Source organism: Gymnoscopelus microlampas (assembly GCF_963454915.1).
Source record: "Gymnoscopelus microlampas genome assembly, chromosome: 1".
NCBI classification, from domain to species: Eukaryota; Metazoa; Chordata; class Actinopteri; order Myctophiformes; family Myctophidae; genus Gymnoscopelus; species Gymnoscopelus microlampas.
In genome coordinates, this window is record NC_139962.1 from 22590045 (window position 1) to 22617062 (window position 27018).

At 42.8% G+C, this 27018-nt stretch overlaps 1 protein-coding gene across 1 annotated transcript in view; it reads left to right on the top strand.

Moving 5' to 3' along the window:
- The window catches only part of tln2a (talin 2a), a 181542-nt gene that overhangs the window by 73106 nt on the left and 81418 nt on the right, over positions 1-27018 (top strand). Inside the window, exons 7-17 of the mRNA XM_084065302.1 lie at positions 337-479; positions 5431-5558; positions 5895-5961; positions 6368-6472; positions 13138-13293; positions 15244-15345; positions 16433-16509; positions 19752-19932; positions 21382-21495; positions 21648-21756; positions 25080-25288. Of these exons, the coding sequence (XP_083921428.1) occupies positions 337-479; positions 5431-5558; positions 5895-5961; positions 6368-6472; positions 13138-13293; positions 15244-15345; positions 16433-16509; positions 19752-19932; positions 21382-21495; positions 21648-21756; positions 25080-25288 (1391 nt within the window). The remainder of the gene's footprint in view (positions 1-336; positions 480-5430; positions 5559-5894; positions 5962-6367; positions 6473-13137; positions 13294-15243; positions 15346-16432; positions 16510-19751; positions 19933-21381; positions 21496-21647; positions 21757-25079; positions 25289-27018) is intronic.

The following is a 27018-nucleotide window of genomic DNA, read 5'->3' on the forward strand; positions in this document are numbered from 1 at the left end:
GGTGTGGATACCAATGGTATCCACTCGGGAGAGAGAACTCATACAGGACACGGGGTAAACGAGTGGTATTGGAAGTGATGAAACAAAAAAAACATCAAGACAAAATTGGAAAACGGAACACTATAATTGTCGGGATCTCTCTCGTCATTTGTACACTCTCAGAGTTAAATGAACACTCAGGATGTTACTGTGTGTGTGTGTGTGTGTGTGTGTGTGTGTGTGTGTGTGTGTGTGTGTGTGTGTGTGTGTGTGTGTGTGTGTGTGTGTGTGTGTGTGTGTGTGTGTGTGTGTGTGTGTGTGTGTGTGTGTGTGTGTGTGTGTGTGTGTGTTTTCCAGTGAACTGGTTGGACCACAGCAGAACGTTTCGGGAGCAGGGCGTGGACGAGAGCGAGACGCTGCTCCTCAGACGAAAGTTCTTCTACTCGGATCAGAACGTAGACTCCCGTGACCCGGTGCAACTCAACCTGCTCTATGTACAGGTAAAGAACTACTTTTAAAGCTTCAATCTGTAGGATTTATGTCCCTACCCGTGGCCGTGGGTGACCACATTTCTGCTGCTCATCCAAAATGGAATCCCCACTCCCCAATTCCCTTTTTCCCTCTACACCAAATATTTTACCTGAAAACAGCCGATGTACAGGCTTGTAGATCGGTTATTTTCGCTGAATGTTCGTCCACAGAACAGGGACGCTAGGATTCAAGTTGTTTAAATAAGTTTAAGTCTTTAACACGTTTAGTGTATTGTCCTTCTCTACATTCACTTACTATAGAACCCACCACTAAAGCCATTGCCCGGCAGGTACCAAGGATGTGTCCAGGATGGTGAGACAGTGAGACACCCCAAGTAGGGCTGGGCAATCAGCCGGAAATACTGTATATTGAAACAGACATTTAGAACCTCTACCCGACTAAATTGTGTAGGTTAATCGAATATCGCAAAGCAGGGTTTATATTATATACAAATATTAACTTCTTATATACAGTATCAACAAAAAAATACTCTAATTGATTTTTTGGAATCAACTAAAACGATTAGTCTGATTGACCTTTTAACCCTGTATTAATAATTAGTTGTACAATGGTGGTGTACAAAAATGTCTCTCATTATAAAATGTCTTATCATTCCTACCACCAAGGCAAACCAGACACCGCAGACACAGCCGGCCAGGCCCGCTGCACATCATGTCACAGGCCAATTCAATCATGTATTGGTTGGAGGCCACGTTTTATGGTTTTATGAGGGGTGTTTTTTTTTATTTTTCATCGTCCCTTTGTTTTCCTTCTCGGAGAGAATGGCAGCGTAACAAGCATCGATACAAACCCTCCATTCACTCTCTGCTTTACCAATTTATTCCATTGTCCCTACATGTCACTAAGCAATTACCTAAACATGGAATGATGGATGGCTTTGGAGACGAGGTGTTCCTGCTCGTTTAGTGGGAGGGAGCGGGGGGGTACCTGTATGTCATTGAAGTTTTTTTTTCCCTTTGTCCTCTCTTTTAATAAAGAGTCTCCCTTAGCAGAAAAGAAAGTTTCCAGTCATTGCACTTCATTTGTACAGTATATCGTTGCTGTCGGATGGAAACCTTGTATGTCCAAAACTGATCCTTTTTTTATTATCATTTTACAAACATCTAAAAATAGTGGCAATAGCCAATCTACAAGCTCACAACACACCGCGATGAGCTGCCCTCTGGGTCATGGCCTCATCGGATGTGGCCTTTGACCTCTTGATGTACAAGATCCTTAACCTTAACTACACCACTTTACTACCTTACCTAAACATTTATTCATTAAACCACACCAAATCCATGCCGTAACCTAACTACATTAATTGTCTAACCTTAACTAAAATAATTGAATGAAACCACATTAAATTAAACCCATGAATAAATTTAACCATACAAACCGAGCCAAACCTTATCTGAAATTAATTAATTAAACCACGGCCAACCCGTGTTTAAGCAAAACCATACTAAAAGCAGAACTTAGGCCTAAGGTTAAGATTAGGATCTTAATTAAACCACACTGCTGCCATGTCTAGACATAACCATAGTAATAATACTAATACGTCTAAATTTAACCATACAATATTGTGCATCAGCTTAGACAAAAGTTGGGTTCCACCTACAGTAGTTGTGTCCTGCCTTCTGCCATCAGAATATGGGCCATGCAGACACAATTATTTTTGATTTTCTTCACATTTCCATTGCTTTGTACATTAGCAAAGGAGGAAACCAACCTGACCTTTATCCGGTGGTGAGTGTGCTTGCATTCAGGCTGGTAGCTGTTTTCATAAATGGTGTGTAGGAATTTGTACCGCTTATATCCAGATGTTAATATCACTACCAGATTATACATCTGCCTGGAATGCCTTGTATGGGATGAGGAGAGTGTGTAAATTTGACATGGGAAATGACCTCAAGAGGTGGCTGTTGGTGGCAGTGAGTGGAGCCAGTACTGCTGTACAGGGCCGAGACATGGACGTGCACAGTAGGCTACAGCAGGAAAAGGCCCTGGATGGCATCTACACAAGAATACTCCGAATGGTACTGGGTGTCACATGGGCGGACCACATCAGGATTGTGAACCTCTACGGCAGAGGTTCTCAAAGTGCGGTCCGGGGACCCCCAGGGGTCCTTGAAGGGGTTCCAGGGGGTCTCCAGCCAAATGTATAGTTAAGAACCAAAAGACCCTTATGGGTCTGTAACTCAGAGAGTGTAACAAATGGAATCAAATGGACCCTACACTCTCAGAGTTAAACTAACACTGATGATACTACAGTGTAGATCATGGGTCCCAGAGATAAATGGTATCAAATGGGGGTCCGTGGCCTAATGCATATCAAACTGGGTGTCCTTGAAATTAAAATGTTTGAGAATCACTCCTATAGCCGTAAAAATCTTCTCTTACATGGGGGTCCCTGACATATCTTTTCAGATGGGGGTCCGCGGGCTAATATGTGTCAATTTGGGAGTCCTTGACGTGAGAAAGTTTGAGAACCACTGCTTTCTCAAACTTTGCGTGACAGCGTGCTAACAAGACTGTAGAGCAGTGGTTCTCAACCAGTGGTCCAGGGACCACCAGTGGTCATTGAGGGGGTTCCAGGTGGTCCCCAGCTAAATGATGGAGAGTTGCTAACCAAATGGACCCTTATAGATCTTTAACTCTTGAGAGTGTAAAATGAAACTTTCATTTTACACTCTCAAGAGTAAAAATTTGTTAAACATCTGCATCACTTAATTAAGGAATTGTTATTTTGATCAAGGTTTGCCTGTTATCTCTCCTATGGTACCACATCAATACAAAAAAAGCATGGAATTGTGGACAACATTGTATCCAACGTTGACAAAAGAAATCTCATCAAATGGTGGTCCGTGGCTCAAATGCCAAATAAATAATGGACCTTGATATGAAAAGGGTTGAAAACCACTGCTGTAGAGCTCAAGACCCAGATGTTAGACAGGAGGGATTGGAGGGCAATGATCAAAACATCTGAATGTTACTGTCAGACATATAAAGCAGTAACTACCAGACCACTACCAGACCTTCCAAAAGAAGAGAAATAAAATGAGATGAAAAAGAAAAGGAGCTAAGGGAACACAGAAGGTGTACTGCATTCGAGAGACCACCACAGTCTCCACAGAGTAGAGGTCAGTGAGCCCCTGATCACAGACATCTACACTGTAAAATCCTCAGTGTTCATTTAACTCTGAGAGGGTACAAAATGGAACCAAAATGGAACGGGTCCATTTGGTTTCATTTGTACACTCAGAGTTACAGGAGGAGGGAGACAGGCGGGGGAAGCAGAGCGTGTAACTCCCTCTCTGCAGTGTGTTTGTGTCAAAGGGGTCTCCCTATTAAAATGGAGGGTGTTCCTAGTAGCACACACACACACACACACACACACACACCCCTGGCTCCCATGGTCTCCTGGGGATAAAAGCAGCACTTTAATTTTCCAGCCAGGGTCCTGCCCTCCTTTCTAAGTAGCTGTGAGTGATGGGTGGCCAGATAGGAGTCCGGTTTCAATTAACTGGTTCTCAGAGATTTGACTGACTCCCTGGCCCTGCGCCAGCATTTCTTTAGCAAGAAAATAGCACTACTGCTGTGTAAAATATTTAATTAAGATAGTCTGGTCATGTACCCCCAAAATATGTGCTGTGTGTAAGACTTTCTACCTCTACCATAAGGAAGGTTGAGATTACAGTACGCTCGGAGTGACCCGCTAGCCAAGTTAAAGGGCGCAAAACACCTGGATGCAAAATGCCTTGGTCAGCGAGTCCCCTGTTCGATTCCCGGCCGGCCAACCGCCAGACCATTTGCTGCATATCACTTCACTGTCTCTATCAAATAAAGGCTTAAAAGAGGAGATTACAGTGTGACAAACAAAGGTGGGACCAATAATTGAAACAAAACGTGGAGAGAAAACCAAATGTCTGCAGTCAGATGAAAGAGCATCAGAGCATTTGCAGACACCAGTCAAAGTAATACATTTATTCCCCACAATCTCACAGAGGACATGGTTCTTCTCAGTAGGAAACGGGTGGATTGGATTGCCTTTTCTAAAGCAGTTCAAGCATCTTGGGGTCTTGTTACTCAAATGAGGGGAGGCTGGAGAGTGAGATTATAGCCAGGGCAGCGGGAGTGTTGGTGCGTTGTCTATCTGTGGCACTGGAGATGTGGCTTACAAACTTTGTGAGAATGTTCTGAGTGAGGGCCGTCTCCACGGTGTGTCCAGCTTGGCCGGGCACTCCATCGAACACAATCTGTGTTTATTTACAAGTTTATTTTAATGATGAATCAATCGATTGGCTTGGATCAATGGAACTAACGTAGTATACTTTAAGTTCCTATTTATCGGTATCACAATGAAAAGGTTTTAAAAGGTTTTAAAGATTTTTTTTTTTTTAACATACATTTATTTGATATATTAATGTTATATTATAATTACGTGTTGAGTCTATGAGCCTATTTGCGGGCCCACTTCAATATCCTCACGGGCCTCGACCTACAGGTTGAGAATCGCTGGTCTACACACCCTCCCCGAGACCAAATGGTAGGCAGTTAGCAGTGGACAGGGTCTATACACATGGGGGGGTAATTGGAAATAACTACAATTGGGAGAAAATGAGGGGGAGAGAAATAAACTGAAAACACTGTGAATGCACTGTAATGAAGGTGATGTTATTGAATGGAGGTAAATGCCATGGAACATTATTTCACAGAAAGTCACTTAGCTGGTGTTTATTTACCGGGCATGAAATGTGAATGTCAATACTTCATCAGCATATTGATAGAATATTGTATGTGTTTGTGCGTCGGAGGGCAGGGGAGAAGAGGAGAGGAGGTGCAGTATGTGAATGCACTCTATTTATTTCCCCACACCCCCCATAATAATGAAAGCCTTTCTTTTCCTTTGTGTTTCAGGCCCGGGACGACATCCTGAACGGCTCTCACCCCGTGTCGTTTGACAAGGCGGGTGAGTTCGGAGGCATCCAGGCACAGATCCAGTTTGGACCGCACATAGAGCACAAACACAAGCCTGGATTCCTGGAGTAAGCACCTGCCAATCAAACACACTTCTACAGAGCACATTTCACAATGGGTTTCACACAGTCAACCATTTAATCCATTATATATTTTTTTCTCTTTTTCTTTTTCAAACAACGAAAATAGTCAATCTACGAGCTTGTCTAGTCTGTCTATTTTCGTCTGCGAACTAACTTGCTATCCTTGGTTAGCTCCGGATTGCACAGGGAAGCCACAGGCTTATCAGACTCTGTGGAGGATTTGTTTTGTTTTGAGTTTGTACGCTTGCAGTAGAAACCCAGGGACCATATGGTTTTATGTATGAACTTATAACCTCTACCTGCATTTAATTTCTCCTCTAGCCTGAAGGAGTTTCTTCCTAAAGAGTACATCAAGCAGAGGGGAGGAGGCGAAAAGAAAATCTTCCAGGTGGGATTTAAGACGGAATTAAGCATAATTATTATTGCTTTTTTTCAGCATTAATCTCCTTCACACAGTAAAATCATCAGTGTCAATGTAACCCTAAGGGTTAAAATCTACTAATTTGGGTACATTTTTACCACATTAAATGCGTCCCTGTTTTTTTTTACATGTCATTATAGGGCTATATATATATGTTTAATTTATGCCCTGTCGCTTGTAGGTGCTGTGCAGCAAAAATACCAGATCTGTAAGCTCACAACATGTCGCACTGTGACACGTTTTGAGCTTATAGATCTGGTATTTTTGCTGTACAATGCTGTGAGGCTTAAGTGGCTTTAGATGCACGCTGAGGGTTTTATTGTGCAGGCATAATAATGCTAAGGTATTTATTTAATCTCATATTAACCCCCAGGAACATAAAATGTGTGGAGAGATGACAGAGATCGAGGCCAAAGTGATGTACGTCAAACTGGCCAGGTCCCTGAGGACTTATGGAGTCTCATTCTTCCTGGTTAAGGTGAGCAGCTGAAACTCATCTTTACCCAGGGATGCACCATGTGGCCGATATCTGATTACTGATTATTTGCATGGTCAAATCGACGGTTTCCAGTAGGGTTTACCTTACACCTGTTACACAGTAACTGTGTTTCTGGGAGCAGATGCAGACTTTACATTACATTACATTACAGTCATTTAGCAGACGCTTTTATCCAAAGCGACTTACAATAAGTGTATTCAACATAGGTAGGGAACGAAAACTACTAATCACCAGAAGTTTTAAGTACATTTCCTGCAAAAACAAGCAACCAAGAGTATACCTAGCGCTAAGGTAAAAGTGCAATATATCAGCTACCTACTTTCTTAAACAGATGAGACAAAAATGGCAAAATCAAATGAGCACGAGCTAAAACAAATAAGTGTATCGACTAAACAAGATCCAATAAAACAATACAAAAATAAAACAAGAGTTCGTACAACTAGTTAACAAGTAGGCCAGGCAAAGAGGAAGGATAGTGTTTCCTGAAGAGGTGGGTTTTCAGCCTGCGGCGAAAGATGGGCAGTGACTCTGCTGTCCTGACATCAGTGGGAAGTTCATTCCACCACTGTGGGGCCAGAACAGAAAAAAGTCGTGACCGTGTCGATCGACCAGAAGGACCGTTGAGTGGCGAGGGAGTCAGTCGCCCCGAGGTGGCAGACCGGAGTGGTCGGGCAGGGGTGTGGGCATTGACCAAAACCCGGAGGTAAGAAGGAGCTGTTCCTTTCACTGCTCTATAGGCTAGCACCAGGGTTTTAAACTGAATGCGAGCTGCTACGGGGAGCCAGTGCAGAGAACGGAGAAGGATAGTTGTGTGGGAGAACTTGGGGCGGTTGAACACCAGACGAGCCGCAGCTTTCTGAACAAGCTCCAGAGGTCTGATGGCTGATGCCGGAGCACCAGCAAGGAGGGAGTTGCAGTAGTCCAGGCGGGAGATGACAAGAGCCTGGATGAGCACCTGGGCTGTTTTCTCCGTGAGGAAGGGGCGAATCCTCCTGATGTTGTAGAGGAGGAATCTGCAGGACCGTGTCACTGATGCGATGTTAGCCGAGAACGACAGTTGATCGTCCAGGGTCACACCCAGATTCTTCGCAGTCCGAGTTGACGTCACCACAGCATTCTCAATGGTGATGGCCATGTCTCGGTGAGGACAGCAGACTTGAAAAAAAAAGAAAAGAATAGTGCATTCTCATTACCTGATTTATTAGACCGTCTGATGCACATATTGGCATAACATCAGCCTTGGATCAAGACTATCATAGATGTATTTTATCGAGTCTGACTTTTACTTTCGTATCTACGATGGTCTTGGCTAGCACCCCCCAGTGCGTCCTGCACTTTCACCAGTAAAGTCTGTACTTCTCCGTACCAAAAAAATATATAAGGTGATTACCCGGTTCCCCCAAATGTTCTTTGTGCAATGTATTTGTCTGTATTTTTCAATTAAGAAGTGTTTTAATCCCTTCCCTTCTTTTCCACCCATTGAGAAATATAGGGAACCGATATTGCCTATACCGATATAAAGACCGACCTGTTCAATATCTCCCCAATGCAGGGTTATTATACTAAAACTAAAATGCAAACAATCATTTTGATAACTGAACCTAAAATAAAAACTAAAGTTTAATCACATGAATCCTAGCATCCCTATTCTATTCCAATGCACTTGTAAAACAAACTAAAACTAAAGTCTTTAGGTGTACGGCCCAACAGTACAAGAAAACAGCCAGCACTCAGTTATGTCCTTTCCTTTTATATTTAAATAATTTGAATTTATTTATTTTTCTCGCCTGCGAGAAAAGCAACGGACGCGTTTTGACCTGGTCACTCTTTCTCAGGCCGACAGCAGACATGTCTTTGTTCAAAGGGGAAACTCTTATTTCATTCCAATGTTGCTAAAGACATTTAAGTGTGAAGGCACTATAGCCGCAGGTTGCGGAAATTGGCCAGTTCTAGCAGAACATAAAAGACTTTTCATGCAGTACCAACTGAGAGCTGCCTGTTGGCAGTGGTGGAAGAAGTACTTAGATTATACATTTTTCTACTTTTCTACTTCAGTAAGAGTAGCAATACTACAATGTAGAAATACACTATTAAAAGTAAAAGTCCTGTCTTCAAAATTTACTTGAGTAATAGTACAAAAGTATTGGCATCAAAATACTTAAAGTACTCATACACCTTTTTGAAGACATTTAAAGTTTGTCTGTAGAACAATTGAAAGATTCACAAGTTCACAACACGTTATTGAGACGCATTGTACATCGGTTATTTTCGAACAGCTAAATTATAGAAGATGGGTTGTGTATTCTTAATAAAAGTCTACAAAGTAAGTACAGTATAGTCATATAATTGTAGTGGAGTAATATAAAGTCTAAGTATAAAGTATCAAGAAATGGAAATACTTAATCAAAATAAAAGTACCTCAAAATTGTACTTAAGTACAGTACTTAGTACTAATGTACTTAGTTACAAGCCCACCACTGCCTGTTGGCCCTCATCTCATACTGCAAGCATTCCTAACTCTCTTGAAAAGAATCCAATTCCACCTGAGCATTAAACTTTAAGGACAACCAGATGTCAAATAAAAAAGAAAATCTCATCTGGTCTCGGCTTGAAGTGGAAGAAAATAAAATACGCACACGGAGGAATGCACCTGTTTTGTTTTGGCATATCCTAAATACACCGTCAAATCCTGAGTGTTCATTTAAGTCTGATAGTGTACAAATGGAACCCCATGGACATGCCATTTGGTCTCTATGTTTTGGGCAAGTTTTTCTGGCAGAAAGCGTTGAGGGGAGACTTCTCCCTTGTGCGGTACATGACGACTGACGTCAAGGACCTCTCAGGCTGGTTACATGAAGTCCCAGGTCCACATAAGAGCCACACCGTTTCTTTGTGGATCCTGAGATCTGGGCCCCCGTCAAACGTCAAATGCACATATATATGGAGTCAAATGCACTTATAGCCCCCATCAAATGCACATACTGTACATGGAGATCAACATGCACAGATGTCAGACACAACAGAAACGGTGTCAAATGCACATAATGGAGATTTTCAACAGGCACTGATGTCAGACACAACAGAAGGCCTGAACTCTAGATGTAAGTGCCGTGTAGCGGCCCGAACCTTAAGTTTACAATAAAACTGCTCATATTTTTCCTTCAAGTGGGCTGGTGTAATATCAATTATAATCGTTCACCAGTATACTCCTACAGTACCTCAGTGCAGAGGCAGACCGCGGAATGGTCTGAATAAAACATACAGATAAAATATTATACAAAAGATGCTTTATTGCACGTTCATTAATGTCGCACTATATACGCTGTACAAAGGTGTTGTGAATGCTATTAATCAAGGCACAAAGACTCATGGTTCCTTCGAGTAAAGTCATACAGTATAAAGTAGAGAGTGGAGATGGAGGGTGAACCCAGGCCATGAGTATTACTACAGTATATATATCGTCGTTGTCGGGTGGAAACCTGTTATTTTTCAGAATTCAAATAAAAAAATAGCAGAATTAGCTGATCTACTGTAGATCGGCTATATTTGCAACTTTTGTGTGACACTGTAGTATGACGAAGTAGGGCATTCATTTACAAAAAAAAAAGAAGATATGAGGTTTCTGCAATGTAGTCACACTGCTAACAGATGCATCATCCCTCTTTCTATTGGGGGGACTAGCTGCCATGAGCACCAGCCTGCTGATAGCAGCCAGGTGCATCTCTACTGGAATTACAACCATGAAAGGAATGCTAAGTGTGTGTGTGTTTCTGTTTTGTTTGTCGAGTTGTCCACAACGACATTTTTTCTCTTTCATTTTTTTCGCCCGTTGTCACCTCAGCTGGCCTCTGTCAGCTGCAGAGCTTTGACAGAAAAATGAGACCGCTTCCTGACAACGGGTTGCTTGAGCTCCGCATGTTGAAGCCACACGGATGACGGTGCCAAGCTGTTTTCTGTGTCGCTGCCAGATAATTGCTGGCTTGTTGTGAACAGCATTTGTGGCCACAGCGAAGGTGGGGCAAGAAATTAACAACATACTAAATGACCAAAAATATGCTGGTGTCCACATGATCTACAGTGTTCATCATTAGTCGAAACTTAATCCTGAATTATACTTCATAACGCAAATAGTTCTGATCAAAGCACTTTGCGGTGTGACGCCTTGTGAGCCTGTAGATCGGCTATTTATACACTGCAGCCGTGGCTATCGCTGCCTGTTTGGTCATCAATTCTAAACATGGTGTGCTCTAAACATGAAACCACCCTCACATCTCACCAGCCTCCAACCCATGTGACGTATTGACTCCTCATCCCGGTGGTCCTAAAGCCCTTAACCTATATAACTAACTTTCCAGGAAGAGAGAGCCTGTCGTTTCTATTAGCAAGGAATCCCATCAATGATGTCACTGGTAGGCAGGTTTCTGAACTGCCCACCAATGAGACACAGTGAATAGACATAAAGGGTACCATCCAACCCTACCACCATGAAGATAAGGTTGAAAATGGGTGAAGTGCTCCTTTTAATGTGAGAACTGCGCATTGAGTAAGTGACACTTACAGCTACCCGCCCAAGTGTCAAAACATGTCGAGCAGGGATGGGAACGTGTTGGCACAGTACTGCATATAGGGGTGTGAAGGTAGAATTTGAATATGGAGTGTAAAACCAGGTGGGAATCGCTTGTGTCACAGTCTGCACCTGCCATGTCCCCTTGTCGCCATCTTGTACCACACACACACACACACACACACACACACACACACACACACACACACACACACACACACACACACACACACACACACACACACACACACACACACACACACACACACACACACACAGAGAGAGAGAACACTGAAGGGAAAGCGAAGAGACAAAGATGAGAGAGGTGCTGACAGGGTGAAAACAGGAGCTGTGGTGCCGGTCGTATTCATCTAGCTGTGAATATTCTATCAGTGCTGGTTAAAGGCTGTCTCCAGCAGCACTTAAAATGCAAGCCAAGAGATGGTGTGTAGGAAGATCTCTGCACAATCGCTGGTCCACACACACACACACACACACACACACACACACACACACACACACACACACACACACACACACACACATACACACATACACCTACGCACCTGTCACCCCAACAACGCTGGGCTAGAAGCTATACTGTTGAGAAACCATCTGATTGCCTTTACAGACACCGGGAATGGGTTGTTGTCATGTTTTTTGTCAAGAATGTGATTTAGATCAGGGGTTCTCAAACTTTTTCGTGTCAGGTACCCCCAAACGGATATGCATTTGGCCACGGACCCCCATCTGAAAAGGTTTTGTGCCTGGGACCCCCAGAAGAGAAGATTTGTGTGTGTGTGTGTGTGTGTGTGTGTGTGTGCTATTCCAGCAGTACTGTTAATGGGGAAAGGTGTGTCTCGTTTCACTCCCGAAAATACAAGATCTACAAGCTCGCAACTTCAGCTTGCATATCGGCTATTTTCGGCGAGCAACACCTGCGGTACAACAAAGTAGAACTCAGGCTTGAGATGACTAAACCTACAGCAGCAGGAATTCCCCTTTTTTTTCTCTCCATGCTTTCTTTCCTCCCGTCTTTATTGCTGCAGCTGCTGCTATTAATTTGTTGTGCTGTAGTGGCCATGAACTCATGTTCAACTTCTTAAGAGAAAACCAATCTAGTGGGCCATATTGGATAAACCTACAGTGGAAAATTGTTTATTGGCAAAATTGTTCACCCACTCGACTATACTGTATGTGCCCTCCTCAGACGGTACATTACTCATGTGCCATGTTTTCGGTTGTCAAAAAAAGAAAAGAAGTTGAGACTGAATTGGTGTATTTGGTTTATTTCCCCGTTCCAACTCATTTTTGGTGCCATTGTTTTGACATTTCATAATTTGATTTCTGTAAGTGGTGCGGCTTGAAACATTTTCCACTCGTGCCAAAAAGCTTTGCGCTGCAACCTTGCCAACTGCAGTAAGAAAACACACAAGTGCACAGAATGTCTGTGTGTGTCTCTGTATGACTGTTACCCACATATCCCGAGAACCGTTCAACCGACGGGTACAACAGGTATTGCCTAATCAGAAGGGTCATGCATTCCCAATGGGCATCTCGCTAGCGCAGTGGTTCTCAAAGTGGGGCCAGGGGTCCATGGAGGAGTTCCAGGGGGTCCCCAGCATAATGTGTTACCGTGGCAGATATAGATGTGTTACCGTGGTAGCTATAATAATAGCAGATATACAAGCTCGCAGCGTGTCACTTCTTGCCACGCTGCGAGCTTGTACATCTGCTATTTTTGAACAAATTTGGAAAAATCATTTTTATAATTTTTTTATGTTTTAACACAAATCTTCTTTTCTGATTTTCAGTTGGGGGTCCGTGGCCAAATATATATCAATTTGGGGGTCCTTGACATGAAAACGTTTGAGAACTACTGCTCTAGTGGACATGATGATATACAGTATAATCCTCTGTATGAATGTATCCATTTATAACTCTGAGAGTGTACAATGGGTCGATCTGGTTACATTTGTACACACTGAGGATTTCACTGTGCACTGCACCTGTTGCAGTGGGTGCTGGGACCACTTGCCTTCCTGCCAGACTAAAGAGCCATTGTGTTTGTGTTGTGCAGGAGAAAATGAAGGGTAAAAATAAGCTGGTGACTCGTCTTCTGGGGATAACCAAAGAGTCAGTGATGAGGGTGGAGGAGAAGACCAAAGACGTGGTCCAGGAGTGGCCGCTGACCACCGTCAAAAGGTGGGCGGCTTCGCCCAAGAGCTTCACTCTGGTAAGAGGCTGCGTCCTACGCACACCAGACACCAACGCACAGAGACATCAAGAAGCTGAGCAAGATATTGTAGGAAGTTGCACATAAAAACATACACGCCCAGATGCCCCTTTGTCTGCAGATGCAGTCACAGGTTAACGTGACACTCAGCCTGAATTTACATTTTGTTTTACTTCATTATTCAGTCTAAAAGTGCTCCCATTGCAGCTGTTTTCTGAGATGGGCACAGCGATTAGTTAATCCCCAGCTGACCAATCATAAGCCAGTCACAGAATTTTATAAACGTTACCACAGTGCGGAAATACACTCCCCAATGTGCTATCTGACCGTTCGTAAATTAACTGAGATAGGGAGCACTGTATGATATTAAAACGAGAGCGCTCTGAAATATACTCGGAGCGTATTTCTGAATGCACCCACTGTTTCGCGCTGTTGACTTCCATCGTCGACTTCAAAGGACGCTGATTGGCCCAGTTGGAATTCCAACTGAGAAAACAGACTGAACGACAGCAACACCAAACCCCTGAATCATATAGAAGGTTTTAATCGGTGTGACTAGCGATTCAGGGGCTGGTGCCAGACAAGACACAATTATCAATGCTGCAGAACTTGGCTAGACCTGTGAATTCTCTCTGGAACTTAAGTCTCAATAATAGAACCAGAAGCATCTTTAATTCATATTCATAGCCTACAGTACCAATATGTTTGTGTGCTTAACCAGCTGGAGTAGCAAATTCTACTTTTCCACAATGGTCATAAACATTCATCCACACATTCTATTTCTCCCTAGTCACTCTTTTGCACACAGCTATTGAACAAACTCCTTTGTCTGGCTTGTCAATAACTCTCCTTTGTGTCGACACCCACAGTCAATGTGCAACAGGGGATTTAATCTAGGAGATCAGGTACACATGCTGTCTTCACCGGCCTTCTATTGAATTAATCCTCTCTCTCTCTCTTAATCCCCTCTCCCTTTTTTCTTCCACGTTGACTCAACCCAACGCTTTGAAGTTTAGACGTATGCCTCTCGTTGACTCCCCCGTTTGAAATATATGCATAGAGTTGATTCGGTTATTCAAACATATCCCTATTTTTTGGAGGGAGCTGCAATTTTCAGCCGCTGTCAGTTCGCTCCCGGCAAGTTTGCGATTCCTAAGACACGATGTGCGATGCATGCATTATGTGCACACGGTGTACATTGTAGAAGAAAATGTTCTGTCTCTGGAGTTCTCGATTCCCTGCGCTGTTTTCGACATAAAGTCTGCCTTCTCGTAGCGGTTATTAGATTAATTTGCCACAACTGTCTGCTGCAGTGGTGTGACGTCACCCAACAGAGTATGTAGTGTGTGAAACAACTGGTTCTACAGTAGATACACATTAATCCTTCCACTAAATCCTCTGGGGAAAACCCAGGCCTGTCACTGCAGTGGTTCCTTGTCCTAGAGTATAACTGTTGTGGGGGAATTTATACTTGGCGGTGTTACACACTGAAAATAGCCAATTTACAAGCTCACCATGTATAACCTTATACCACTTAAACCCTACAGTATATATACATCATTGACTGGAGTACTGTACCTCTAGGATCTATACTATAGGCGGTTACGTCGCCTCCTTTTTTCCCTCTACACCATCACTGAGAGATGTTGATGTGCAGAAGTTCACAACGCGTCACACTGCGACACTTTGTGAACTTGTAGATCAACTCTTTTGCCCCTGAATAGGGATGATGTGGTAAAGTGGGTATTTATACTTAGTTGCGTGCACAGTGCACACCGACAATATCCGATGTAACCAGCTCACAGCATGGCAGGCTGCGACTCAATGTGAGCTTGTAGATCGCCTATTTCCGGTGTGCGACACCGTGTTCAGCAAAGTGTATCACCCCACCATGAATTGTAGTTTGATGGAACTGTGTGTGTGTATGTGCTTGCTTGTGTGTGTATGCAGGACTTCGGGGAGTACCAGGAGAGCTACTATTCGGTGCAGACCACTGAGGGTGAACAGATCTCTCAACTTATCGCTGGCTACATCGACATCATCCTGAAGAAGGTGAGGCAGCCATTCTCGGAAGCCCCATCAATCGGAACCAATCAATATCCTTCCTGGGGGACATATTGTGTCTGTGGTTGGAACTGTGCTGCTTCTCTCTATAGGCTCTGGCAGTAAAATGAAGCACATCGCTGGGCGGTCGATTTGCTCACACATTTTTTTGGAACGGTTATCTGGTGGATCTATATGTATGGATTTTACTTATTTTGAGACTTATATGAGAACAGGGTGTCATATAGCACTGGTTCTCAATGTCGGGTCTGTGGACCACCAGGGGTCCAATTGGACCCTTACGGGTCAGGGCCTAATGGTGAGTTACAATGTTAATGAATGCAACGCTCCACTCGTGCACGTGGCTATTGTTTTCCCCGCTCTGGGAGGGGAAAAATAAGATTTTCCGCACGCATTCTCATTGATATGCATTGGCCGGGTTTGTCGAGAACAGTCGCGCGCAAACCTGCGGCCACAATAAAAGCGTGCGAGCGATGCTTTTTTTGGTGGGTTCCCAGCGTAACTTTCCTTTTTTCCGGGGGAAATACGTGCGACGGAAGTTCCGCCCCTATAGACACTCTCTGCTTTAGGTCGTGACCAGGCTTTTCTCTTCGCAGATGATTAAAGCTGGGAACGAGGCTACTTGTAACCCCATCAAAGACCCCTGGGGGTCCCTGGACCCCTCACATTGAGAACCAGTGTTCTTTGATGGTTATTGGTTCAGCATGTTATCGGCATGCCAACCAGTAAATTTATTTGAGGACGGACGGGCGGCTGGGGAGTTGTGGGGTCCCAAAGAAAAGTATTTGTGCCGCAGGGGCCAATCGCAGTTATGTTACTCCACCGGGAGCTGTGCTAAATTCCTCCACTGCGGCGGTGGCCCTTCAAACTATTCTGAGCAAATGTTTAACCACTTAAACCCTCAATACTAGGTAAACTTGACCTTTGGCTTTGTACCTGGTCTGCAGATCTACAAGCTCACAACAGACGCGGCATGCTGTGAGCTTGTAGATTGGGCTATTTTCACTATTTTGTTGTACGAGAAGTATTCTATAAGTTTTTAACATGCATGCTCCCTCTCTCTCCTGTCCTGCAGAAGCAAAGCAAGGACCGCTTTGGCCTGGAAGGTGATGAGGAATCCACTATGCTGGAGGAATCCGTCTCCCCTAAGAAGTAGGCTTGACAAAAACACCCTGCCAGGTTTTCAGACATACCCTAACAAAAAAAAAAAAGTATCCGTATGTGCAAATAAAAAACTGGAGCCGCTTGGCACCGCTTGCGACATTCCCAACGTTCTTTTCAGCAACGCTGAGGGCAGAATCTGTTGAGAAATGTATAACCTTTTATTTAACCCATTCAAAACGGAAACGCATCCGTGTAACCACTTTATCCATATTTTATACTTTGGCTAAAAAATAGCAGAAAAAATAGCAGATATACAAGCTCATTTGAACTTGTAGATCTGCTATTTTCTTTAAATCATGAACATTGAATATTTTTCAAAGGGAACATTTTTGACTCAAATCTTTTGTTCTGGAACAAAATATTTTCAGATGGGGTTCCGTGGCCAAATACATATCATTTTGGGGGTCCTTGACATGAAAAAGGTTTTAAGCACCACTGATATATAGCAACATACGTTTTGTCAGAAAACTGTTAGGATTTAGAAGACAGAAGCAAAGATTTGAGTTACAAATGCTTTAAAAAATATATATATATTCAAAGATTTTCACACATTTTCACGTTTTTTCAAAAATAGCAGATCTACTAGCTCATAGCTCATAGAGTTTATATATCTGCTACTTTTGTATAGCCAAAGAAATCTAAAAATGACACAGATGCGTTCCCAGGTTGAATGGGTTAACCAGTAAAAATTACATTGAGACCAAAAGGTCTCTTTATTCCAGTAAGAACAAGTAAGAACAAATTTGTTCTGCCAAGAGGCAGAACAAATATCTGTGTTCCTAAAGTTTATCACGGTGTCTTTTGTCCCTTTGCCCAGTAGATTTCCCCAGGTGTTGTTCTGCTGGAACAATAGAATAAGGTCACATTCGGTGCATAATAACGTCCCTGTCGGCTGGAAACCTTGTATGTCCAAAACCGTTCCTTTTTTTGTTATTGTTTTCAAAACATTTAAAAATGCCGAAAATGACAGATCTACAAGCTCTCAACGTGGCACATCGTGATGTGTTGTGAGCTTGTAGATCAGCTATTTTTACTATTTAGTGCGACACTCTTGTATGATGAAGTAGGATATTCATTTACGTAAAAACATAAAAAGTTGAAATTTGGAGATGCAAGGTTTCTGCCTGACAGCAATGGGCATCACTTTTGTTCTATGACCCTGCACCAGTGATGCAAAGTTATTAAGTACACTGAAGTACAGTAATTAAGTACAATGTTTGGTACTTTTACTTGAGTATTTACAATTTGTTATACTTATTTACATTTCAGAGGAAAATGTACTTTTTACTCCACTACATTTACTTGACAACTTAGAGTACTTTGCAGATTGAGAGCATTAATAGAAAATATATGCTATCTAATAAATGATGATGATGTGTTGTTATAATAGATTAATATACCCAGCATCACGTAAAGTAATTAAAATCAGCCCCACCGTTACCAGCTGCAGCATTAAAGTGATAAACACATTAATTCATTAATAATTATGATATGATGATTGTGAAATGGACCTGGCATAATGAATACTTTTGGGCTGAATGCATTTCTCATGATCAATCAATTGATTGTGTTCTGGCATGGATCGATGGAATTAACGTGGTATACTACCGTATATTTCCAAATAGTAGCCCGGGCGTTTAATACGAAAAATCGATTTGGACCCTGGGTGTTTAAAAGAGCCAGGCGGCTATTTGCAGCACGCTTTTATTTATTTTTGTTCTTATTTATTGGTATCAATATGAAAACTAATTTTCAAGGTTTTAAAGGAAAAATACTAAAGTATTTTTTTTTATTGATGTTATATTATGATTAGTGTTTTGTCAATTGGGGCCCACTTGCAATGCCCTCATGGCCCACCAGCGCAGCGGGGTCCCAGGCCCACAGGTTTGGAACCGCTGCTACCATACAGATTGGACAAAATAACATTTTATTCACACACAAAACGAACATAATAGAAGCTTTAAGTACAAGTGCCCCGCACTGCAGCAGAGTACAGTTAATACATCTCCCTGGACCTCATCTCCTGACACAACCGCTTCCTGAGCTGGTCTTGTTCCAGAGAGATAATAATTATTCGAGGAAATCTCGGAGCGCCGGACAAAGCGAGGGGCCGTATCAGGACATTTCCTGATTAGATGAGTATTAGTCCATTTATCTGCCTGTTGCAGAACAGAAAGGAAGTTATTTGTTTCCGCTCTAGCCTCCGTTGATATCGTTTCCCTCTTCCGACAGAGTATTTGCTGTAGTTAAAAAAGAAAATAATCTTATCGATGCAGTCGTGCAGCACTGGAGGCAAGTGGCTTGAATGCTGCGAACATGTGGATGGCCTCTGATTTTACTCAGATTATTTTACTTCAGTATAAGTAGCAATATCACACTATAGAAATACTCTATTACAGGTAAAAGTCCTCAAAATATACTTACAGTACCAAAAGTTAGAGTAGTCATTATGCAGAATGTCCCATTTCACCATTTTTTCTAAATCTTTTAAAAATAGGCAATCTACAAGCTCACAAGGCTTTCTCTGAAACAAAGCTGTATTTCCTGGAAGTACAGATACTGTAGGACAGGGTCTTGCTTTCTGTGTTGTCTCTCTTTAATAAACACGCACATACTAAGTCTCTTTTTCTGCCCAAAATAGCAGAGCTGCTATTTTTTCAGCATGTTGTATATAGTACTGTTTAAATCAGGCTATAAGCCACTATTACCGTCACTTTCTCTGCCAGGAGATCATGCATTCGCCCCAGTGTGTATTTCTTTTATATTTTTGGGGCTTTTATTGATAGATTACAGTAGGCTGACAGGAAATGGGGGGAGAGATGGGGGGGGATTACATGCAGTAAAGGTCGTCAGGATCAGGAGTCGAAACCCGCTGTCAGGCTGGATTACCAGCCTACAGTAGGTGTCCAGACGGTTACGCCAAACGTCCGGGCCAGGTGTGTGTGTGTGTGTGTGTTAGAGGTTCCACAGAATATTCAACTATCAAAACCACTATTCAACACTGTACATTGAATATTTGATTATTTGATTATTTGATTATTTGATTACTTGATTACTTGATTATTTGATTATTTGATTATTTGATTATTTGATTATTTGATTATTTGATCTAAATTGATTAATTAATCAATTAATTTATTGTGTGTGTGTGTGTGTGTGTGTGTGTGTGTGTGTGTGTGTGTGTGTGTGTGTGTGTGTGTGTGTGTGTGTGTGTGTGTGTGTGTGTGCAGGTCGACCATCCTGCAGCAGCAGTTTAACCGTGTGGGCCGTGTGGAGCATGGCTCCGTGGCGCTGCCCGGCGTCATCCGCTCCGGGTCCATCGGCACCGACTCGCTCAGCGTGGGAACCATGCCCTCTGCCCAGCAGCAGATCACCATGGGACAGATGCACCGTGGACACATGCCCCCGCTGGTCAGTACAGGGCAGTGCTTCTCCAACTTTTTTTGTGCCAAATACCCCCCAAATTGATGTGTAATTGGCCGCGGACCGCCCATCTGAAAAGGTTTTGCGCCAGGCACCCCCAGAAGAGAAGATTTGAAAAGATTTGAAAATTCAAAATTTGTCAATACATTCAAGATTATATATTTTTTAAATTAAAAATAGTCAACGTATAACTGGATAAAGTTATTGTGACGCTACATGAATTACTTTTTCTTGGGACCCACTGGAACCCCCCCCAAGGACCCTGGACCCCACTTTGAGAACCACTGGTATAGGGTACATCACTGGTTCTGAACACCCAGGGGGTCATTGAAGGGGTTCCAGGGGGTCCCCAGCTAAATGACAATGATAGTTAGGACCCTTACAAATCCATTTACACTCAGATCAGATCGTACAGTGTAGATTGGCGTCCCAGAGAGAGGGGGAGAGAGAGAGAGAGAGAGAAAGAAACTGGGGGGTCCTTGAAATGAAAAAAGGTTGGTAATCAGTGAGCTAGAGCTGCTAGAGGTCCATAATGATGTGTTCCGTAAGACGGTGGTACACCAGGTGATTAGACTAATTAGATCCCTCTCCTCTCAAGGTGTCCTAATTAGTGTACAGTATAATCACCTGCTGGAATGTTGTGTTTAGAAAGAACACCTGCAGCCACACAGCCTGGAGGGGACAGGATTTGGGGGCAGTGTTGATTTCGTCGACTAAACTAGATGTTCGTCGACTACCTTTTTTCACTGACGAAAACGAAATAAAAACTACATACTGTAAGAACTAAGCTATGATGACTAAAACTAAGACTAAATTGACAATTTTGACAATTCCGTCAACAAATAAAAACTAGACTAAAATGTTAGTGAGGGAAGAGTGGAGAAGAGATCCAGTAGAACTAAAAGACAAGTAATTTTATGTTTGGTTGCGCTAGGGTGTTGCGCTCTGAAAATAGCAGATCTACAAGCTCACAACGCGTCGCGCTGCAGCGCGTTGTGAGCTTGTAGAAAGTGAGTTGTGTGTACTGTACATCAGGGGTTCTCAACCGTTAGTGGATCAGGGCCCACTTGGAACAAATCTCAAAAGCTTTCGCAGACCCCAATTTATATGATTTTTTTAAAATCTCTGGGACCCCGATCTATGCTGTTAAAATCGTTTTCATTTGGTTCCTCATTTAGCTGTGAACGCCCCACAAGGACCACTGGGGGTCCCTGGACCCCATGTTGAGAAGCAGTGATGCCTGTATAGCTAACGTGTGTGTGTGTGTGTGTGTGTGTGTGTGTGTGTGTGTGTGTGTGTGTGTGTGTGTGTGTGTGTGTGTGTGTGTGTGTGTGTGTGTGCGTGTGTGTGTGCGTGCGTGCGTGCGTGCGTGCGTGCGTGCGTGCGTGCGTGCGTGCGTGCGTGCGTGCGCGCGCGCGTGCGTGCGCGCTCCTGCAGAGTTCGGCCCAGCAGGCTCTGATGGGAACCATCAACACCAGTATGCAGGCTGTTCAACAAGCTCAGGTCGACCTGGATGAGGTGGATGCCCTGCCACCACTGGGACAGGATATGGTATATACTGCACACACACACACACACACACATTCTAATGCTAATTGTCATACCGATGCATAACCACACAATCTCTCTTTCCCCTAGTTATTTCTCCACTTTAATCATTCATCTTGTGTCTTGTTTGTGTGTGTGTGCGTGTCATTGCCTAGGCATCCAAGGTATGGATCCAGAACAAGGTGGATGAGTCCAAACACGAGATCCACTCGCAGGTGGACGCCATCACCGCGGGAACCGCCTCGGTCGTCAACCTCACTGCCGGTCAGTGGCTCCATCCATCCACCCACCCATCCACCCACCCATCCATCCACCCACCCATCCATCCATCCACCCATCCACCCAATATTTTAGTATAGATCTGCTCCTAAGTAAAGACCAACCAAAGGGTGTGCACAGCCTTGATTCGTGCACGTCTCAGGTGTATCAGATGATGAATGCCACCTGTTTGTAAATTAATTGTGCGTTAATGTGTGCATCATTTGCATTGCGCCACGCCCCATTTAACACCATAAAAGGCAAACTGGGTGACTATCCAACGTGAAACCAACTTCACGGCGGTGAAAGCTCTCAGTGGTAGGCTACATAGTACAGCTGCGTCGCTTGTCAACTGTAAAGCTAATACAAATCGGTTTGAATTTGTGTCTGTAAGCCCAGTTATACATCCTCAGTCCAAAAGCAAGCAATAGATTGTTTACAGACATATTATTTTCTTTTCTTTTATATGTTTTGACAAGTATTAGGCACATAAACATTTTGTAATTGATTTGACTTGAATAAGGCATTCTAAGTGGCGTCATGCGACTATGCCGGCTTCATAAAACGTTGCTGTCGGGCATAAACCTTGTATCTCCACATTTCTCTAATAATGTATGTCCTAATTCATCATACAAGAGTGTTGCACAAAAGTAGTGAAAATAGCACATCTACAAGCTCACAACGCATCACATCACGCCACATTTTGAGATTGTAGATTGGCTATTTTCACAATTTTATTCTAAATATATATAATAATGAAAAAGGAACCGTTTGGACATGCAAAGTTTCCACCCGACAGCAACGATATTCAGCTAAGAAGAAGAATGATGAGTCAGACTCATGCTCATGGAAACGCTCACACAAGCGTTTTATGATTGTGAACACGTTTCGTGGACGAGGCCCAATGACTGTGTGAAATCTGACCCATTACTTGCACCCTGCTCACATATGCCTGTAACACATATTTAGCACGGCATCCAGTATGTTCCATAGTGTTTTTGGCATCTACCGTGTGTGACATTTTCATGTCATATGACTTTGGAGAAACGTTTTATGAAGCCGGCATATGTCTATAGCCCAAGTTTTACAAGCATTTCTTAACGCCGCAATTTTCCTGCATTACTTTAACTAATGCCACCAATTACTACTATCTCTGGGTGGGCTTTGCTATTGATCTGGTTCTCATTAATGGCATCTGTCTTAAGCTTAAAGGAATACTTCACCCCAAAATGACATACATTTTTCTATCGAATACTTACTGCATGGTGTGTGAATTCACGCAGAAGTTCTATTTTGGTCGCATTCCATTACAATGAATGAAGAATCCGAAAAACAGAGATGAATTTAAATTAATAGGAGGACAGCAGAACTAAATTCTCACACACAGGTGTCATGTCAATAGTTTATTTTAAAATGGGATTTAAATGAAGTCACACTGTCACTCTGTGTCTGTACTGTATATTGGATATCTGCATTTATTACACGGCTTAGTTGAATGCTTGATTCTGATTGGTCAATCGCTGAAATCAGCGGTGTGTCATTTCTGGATAATGACCGATGAGCTCAATAACAGATCGCTGTCTAATCAAAGACTCGGAGCACCTGCTCATATCAATCTGCGCTGCTTGGTTTTGTGCCATATCCAACATGACAGCCATGTAAACAAACACACAATGTCATTTACAACTAAACATTGCTCTCAAGAATGTTTTTGAAAACATTTTAAAAGAGAAATACACAATGCAGTAACCGAAAATTCGCTTTGATCTTGTTTTCCGAGGTGACTGTGTCCGACCAGCGCAACACTTATGTAATACATTCTTCATTACCCTAAGCAAGGAAATACTTCGTTTTGATGTTACTTTTGGGTCAATTTATTATGTATTTATTAAGTAGCCGTGTAATAAGCGGGATAATTGACATCGCGCCGGTAGTTGTTTAGAAATAACCCCCTTCAGGATGATTAAACACCTCTGCTTTGCCTCTGTGTTTAATCATCATGTCGGGTGTTATTTCTCAACAACTACCGGTGTGGTGTCAATTATCCCTTACACAATGAATACTTCTCACAGTATAATCCAAGTGGCATGTAGCCTATTACTTCCAAAACAGCAGTAATTCCAAAACACATGTATTTTCACTCAAACTCAACAATTGCCTTCAGCTTAAAAAAAAAGGAGGGTATAGACCTCTGGTGGACTCCGATCATCAAAGTACATATTGTTTAAGTTTAAACATTTTAGGAGTAAACAGTCTCATGCTTGAACGAGGAGCGCGCCTGTACATTTGAAACCAGCTTGGGCTAAAACCCACACGTCATTTCGGGGGTAAAGTGTTCCTTTAATGACAGTTCTCCACTGTGGGGTAACAGAGAGCATTGGTCATAGCTGGCACCTCCTGGTTCTGAGCCAGACTGAACCAAGCCAAGTCAAAATCACTTGCCAGATGTCTACTACGTGGCCCTGAAGCCTTTCTCCTTCATGTGACACATTGTGACACTTTGCACATTAATCACCTTTAAGTTAACTGATGTGTGGTTTCAGTGGGGGGTTTGTTACTGGCAGCAGTGCTAAATCTTTCACCGTTTCAACTAAATTTGGTTTCATAGCGTCACTGTCAGGTGGAAACCTTGTATGTCCGAAACCATTACTTTTCATGAAATGGGGGGAAAAAAAGTGTTCCAGTGGATCAAATGTAATTATCATTTAGTCACAAGCTCTTCTTAATACTTTATATATATATATATATAATTTAAAACCCACACTTTATAATTAATTGAATATATCTGTACTAATTAGTTTGCATACACGTATAAGTTAAAGTGCTTTTTTGTTTCTCTTTTTCTTAAAAGATCGGTCAAACGGTTGTCTAAGACTGCCTAAATTCGGAATCGGCATCCGACCCCAAAATCTGGCATCGGTCGGTGCCAGATTTGCCGGCAGATCTTTAGAGCTTTGTTTTTAATTAGTTTCCTGTTTTATTTATTTCTGTTTAGTTGTTCCATCCCTATCTATCTCCATCTCTCCATCTCTCTCTCTCTCTCTCTCGCTGTCCTCAGGGCCTCATTATCACAGTTAAACCCCAGCATCTGTATTGTGGTGAAAGCTTTCGCTGAAAATAGCAGATCGACTCAGATCACAGTGCGATGCTGTGAGCTTGTCAATCGGCTATTTTCAGCGAAAGCTTTCCCCACAGTAACAGAAAACAGAAAAGACACTAGTATTGAGCCCAGAAGGACTCCGGTTACCCATATCGGGGTTTAAGTGGTTATCTCCTCTCTGTAAACGTCCTCGCCTCATACACTCCCTTATTTCCCCTCTTCATGCCAGGCGACCCCACGGACACGGACTACACGGCGGTGGGCTGCGCCATCACCACCATCTCCTCCAACCTGACGGAGATGTCCAAGGGGGTCAAGCTGCTGGCCGCGCTCACGGAGGACGAGGTTGGCGGCGGCACCGACTTGATGAGGGCCGCCAAGACGCTCGCCGGCGCCGTCTCTGACCTGCTGAAGGCGGTGGAGCCCGCCTCCGGAGAGGTGAGCATATAAACCTGTCCCTAAACATAAACTGAACTTGTGTTTTACTGAACTGTAAAACATAAAGTGAACTAAACATCAACTGAACCTCGCCTCAGAAGAGGTGAGCATTAACCTGGCTCTAAACATAAACTGAACTGGGTTTGGGTGTGGCTTAGGGTTGGCAATGCTACCACTGTCTGTTCTGACCCTTTATGAAATAAAATAATAGATTTTGTTGGGAAACGGAAAATAGCTGATCTAAAAGCTTGTGACTCGTAACAAATTTGCGTTGTAGATGGGCTGAATTGGGAATCTTCCGATTCCAAGACATCTGCTCTAACTCCTGAGCCACTGCCGCCCAATTATTATTATTATTATTATTATTATTATTGATCAGCTAGACATTGAAAAGTGAGAGAAGATGTGTGAAAGTGTAAACAAAGTGTTTCAGCCCCTATATACGTAGCAAGTCATATTTCAAGCCTAGAAAGGGATGAGTCGCAGCATACTGTATGTAGAAATGGATATAAATGCATTTGGAACAAGTGGCTGCAGATTCCCTAACATTAATGATGATGATACTGTGGTATTGTCTTCCTGTCCATCATTTATGTCCCTTTATTTTGCGCCATAAAGGCATGCGCTTCTTTTCCGCCCACAGTAGCCTTTTCTTTTCCGGCTGTCTAAATTGACAATAACAATCTATCAAGTAAATGAGATTTGATGTTGGGGGAGTTTCCAGACCTGCCCGTGGCAGAACCATCCTGGCCTTATGAAGCCTCCGTAAACAACACATTATGTCTCCTAGTCTTAACCCTTCAAAGTACTCCTAATTACATTCATTTCCTCTGTTGTTTGCCAGTTTGAATTCTCACTGTTGTCTCTTTGTTCAGACTTTGTCTGAACAAAGTCTGGGCCTGAACGTAACTGACAGCCCTGCTTTAGTTTTATTTTGTGTCTTTACAGCGGCAGAGCCAGAGAGAGCTAAAATAATAATAATAAAAATGACGAAACACTTGTGTGAATTATTCATATCTTTCCTATATGGATAATGGAGTCTGAACATCTCCCTGCATTGTTGGACTAATATATAGCCACCACAGGCTGTCCAATTCTGCTCAGTAGGGTCGCACAGAGGCTGATGTATAAATGCCTAATTTATACTAGTAACACTTGGAAATGTATGCGTTTGGTACAAAGAAACTGTATGAAAAAGTATCAATTAGGATTAAGTCTGCAGTGTTGGGGTTGCAACAGTCATTACCACCACCATGTGGACAAGAGGTTTGAATCCACCACGGGTTTCAACACAATTTACTGTGATCGAGGGTGTGAAGCCCTCTTTACAGGTGTAAAGAAGTGGGTGAAATCATCTTTTGTTTTGTACAAGCTCCATCATTTGTAGTTTTCAGTAAAGAGAAGAATAGAGATAGAAGGAAGAGCAAGGAAACAAACAGGATAGAAAAGTCATCAAATGTGCTAATATGGTTGGAGTGAAAAATATACACTACATAATATAGCATACAGTGTAGTAGCAGGTGTAATAGCGTGAATAGCATGTTCTTCCACATGCATTCCTCCTGGTGAAAGGAGGGGATACGTGGTTGTCTGTGCTATGCCTATAGGGCCAACGGTAGGAGTTAGCAGTGACAAGGGCCTAGACCAGTGGTTCTCAACCTTTTCTCGATCTCTGCACTTTCAGAGTATGTTTATTTGAATGGTCAATCAATCAATTTTGTTCTGGCTTG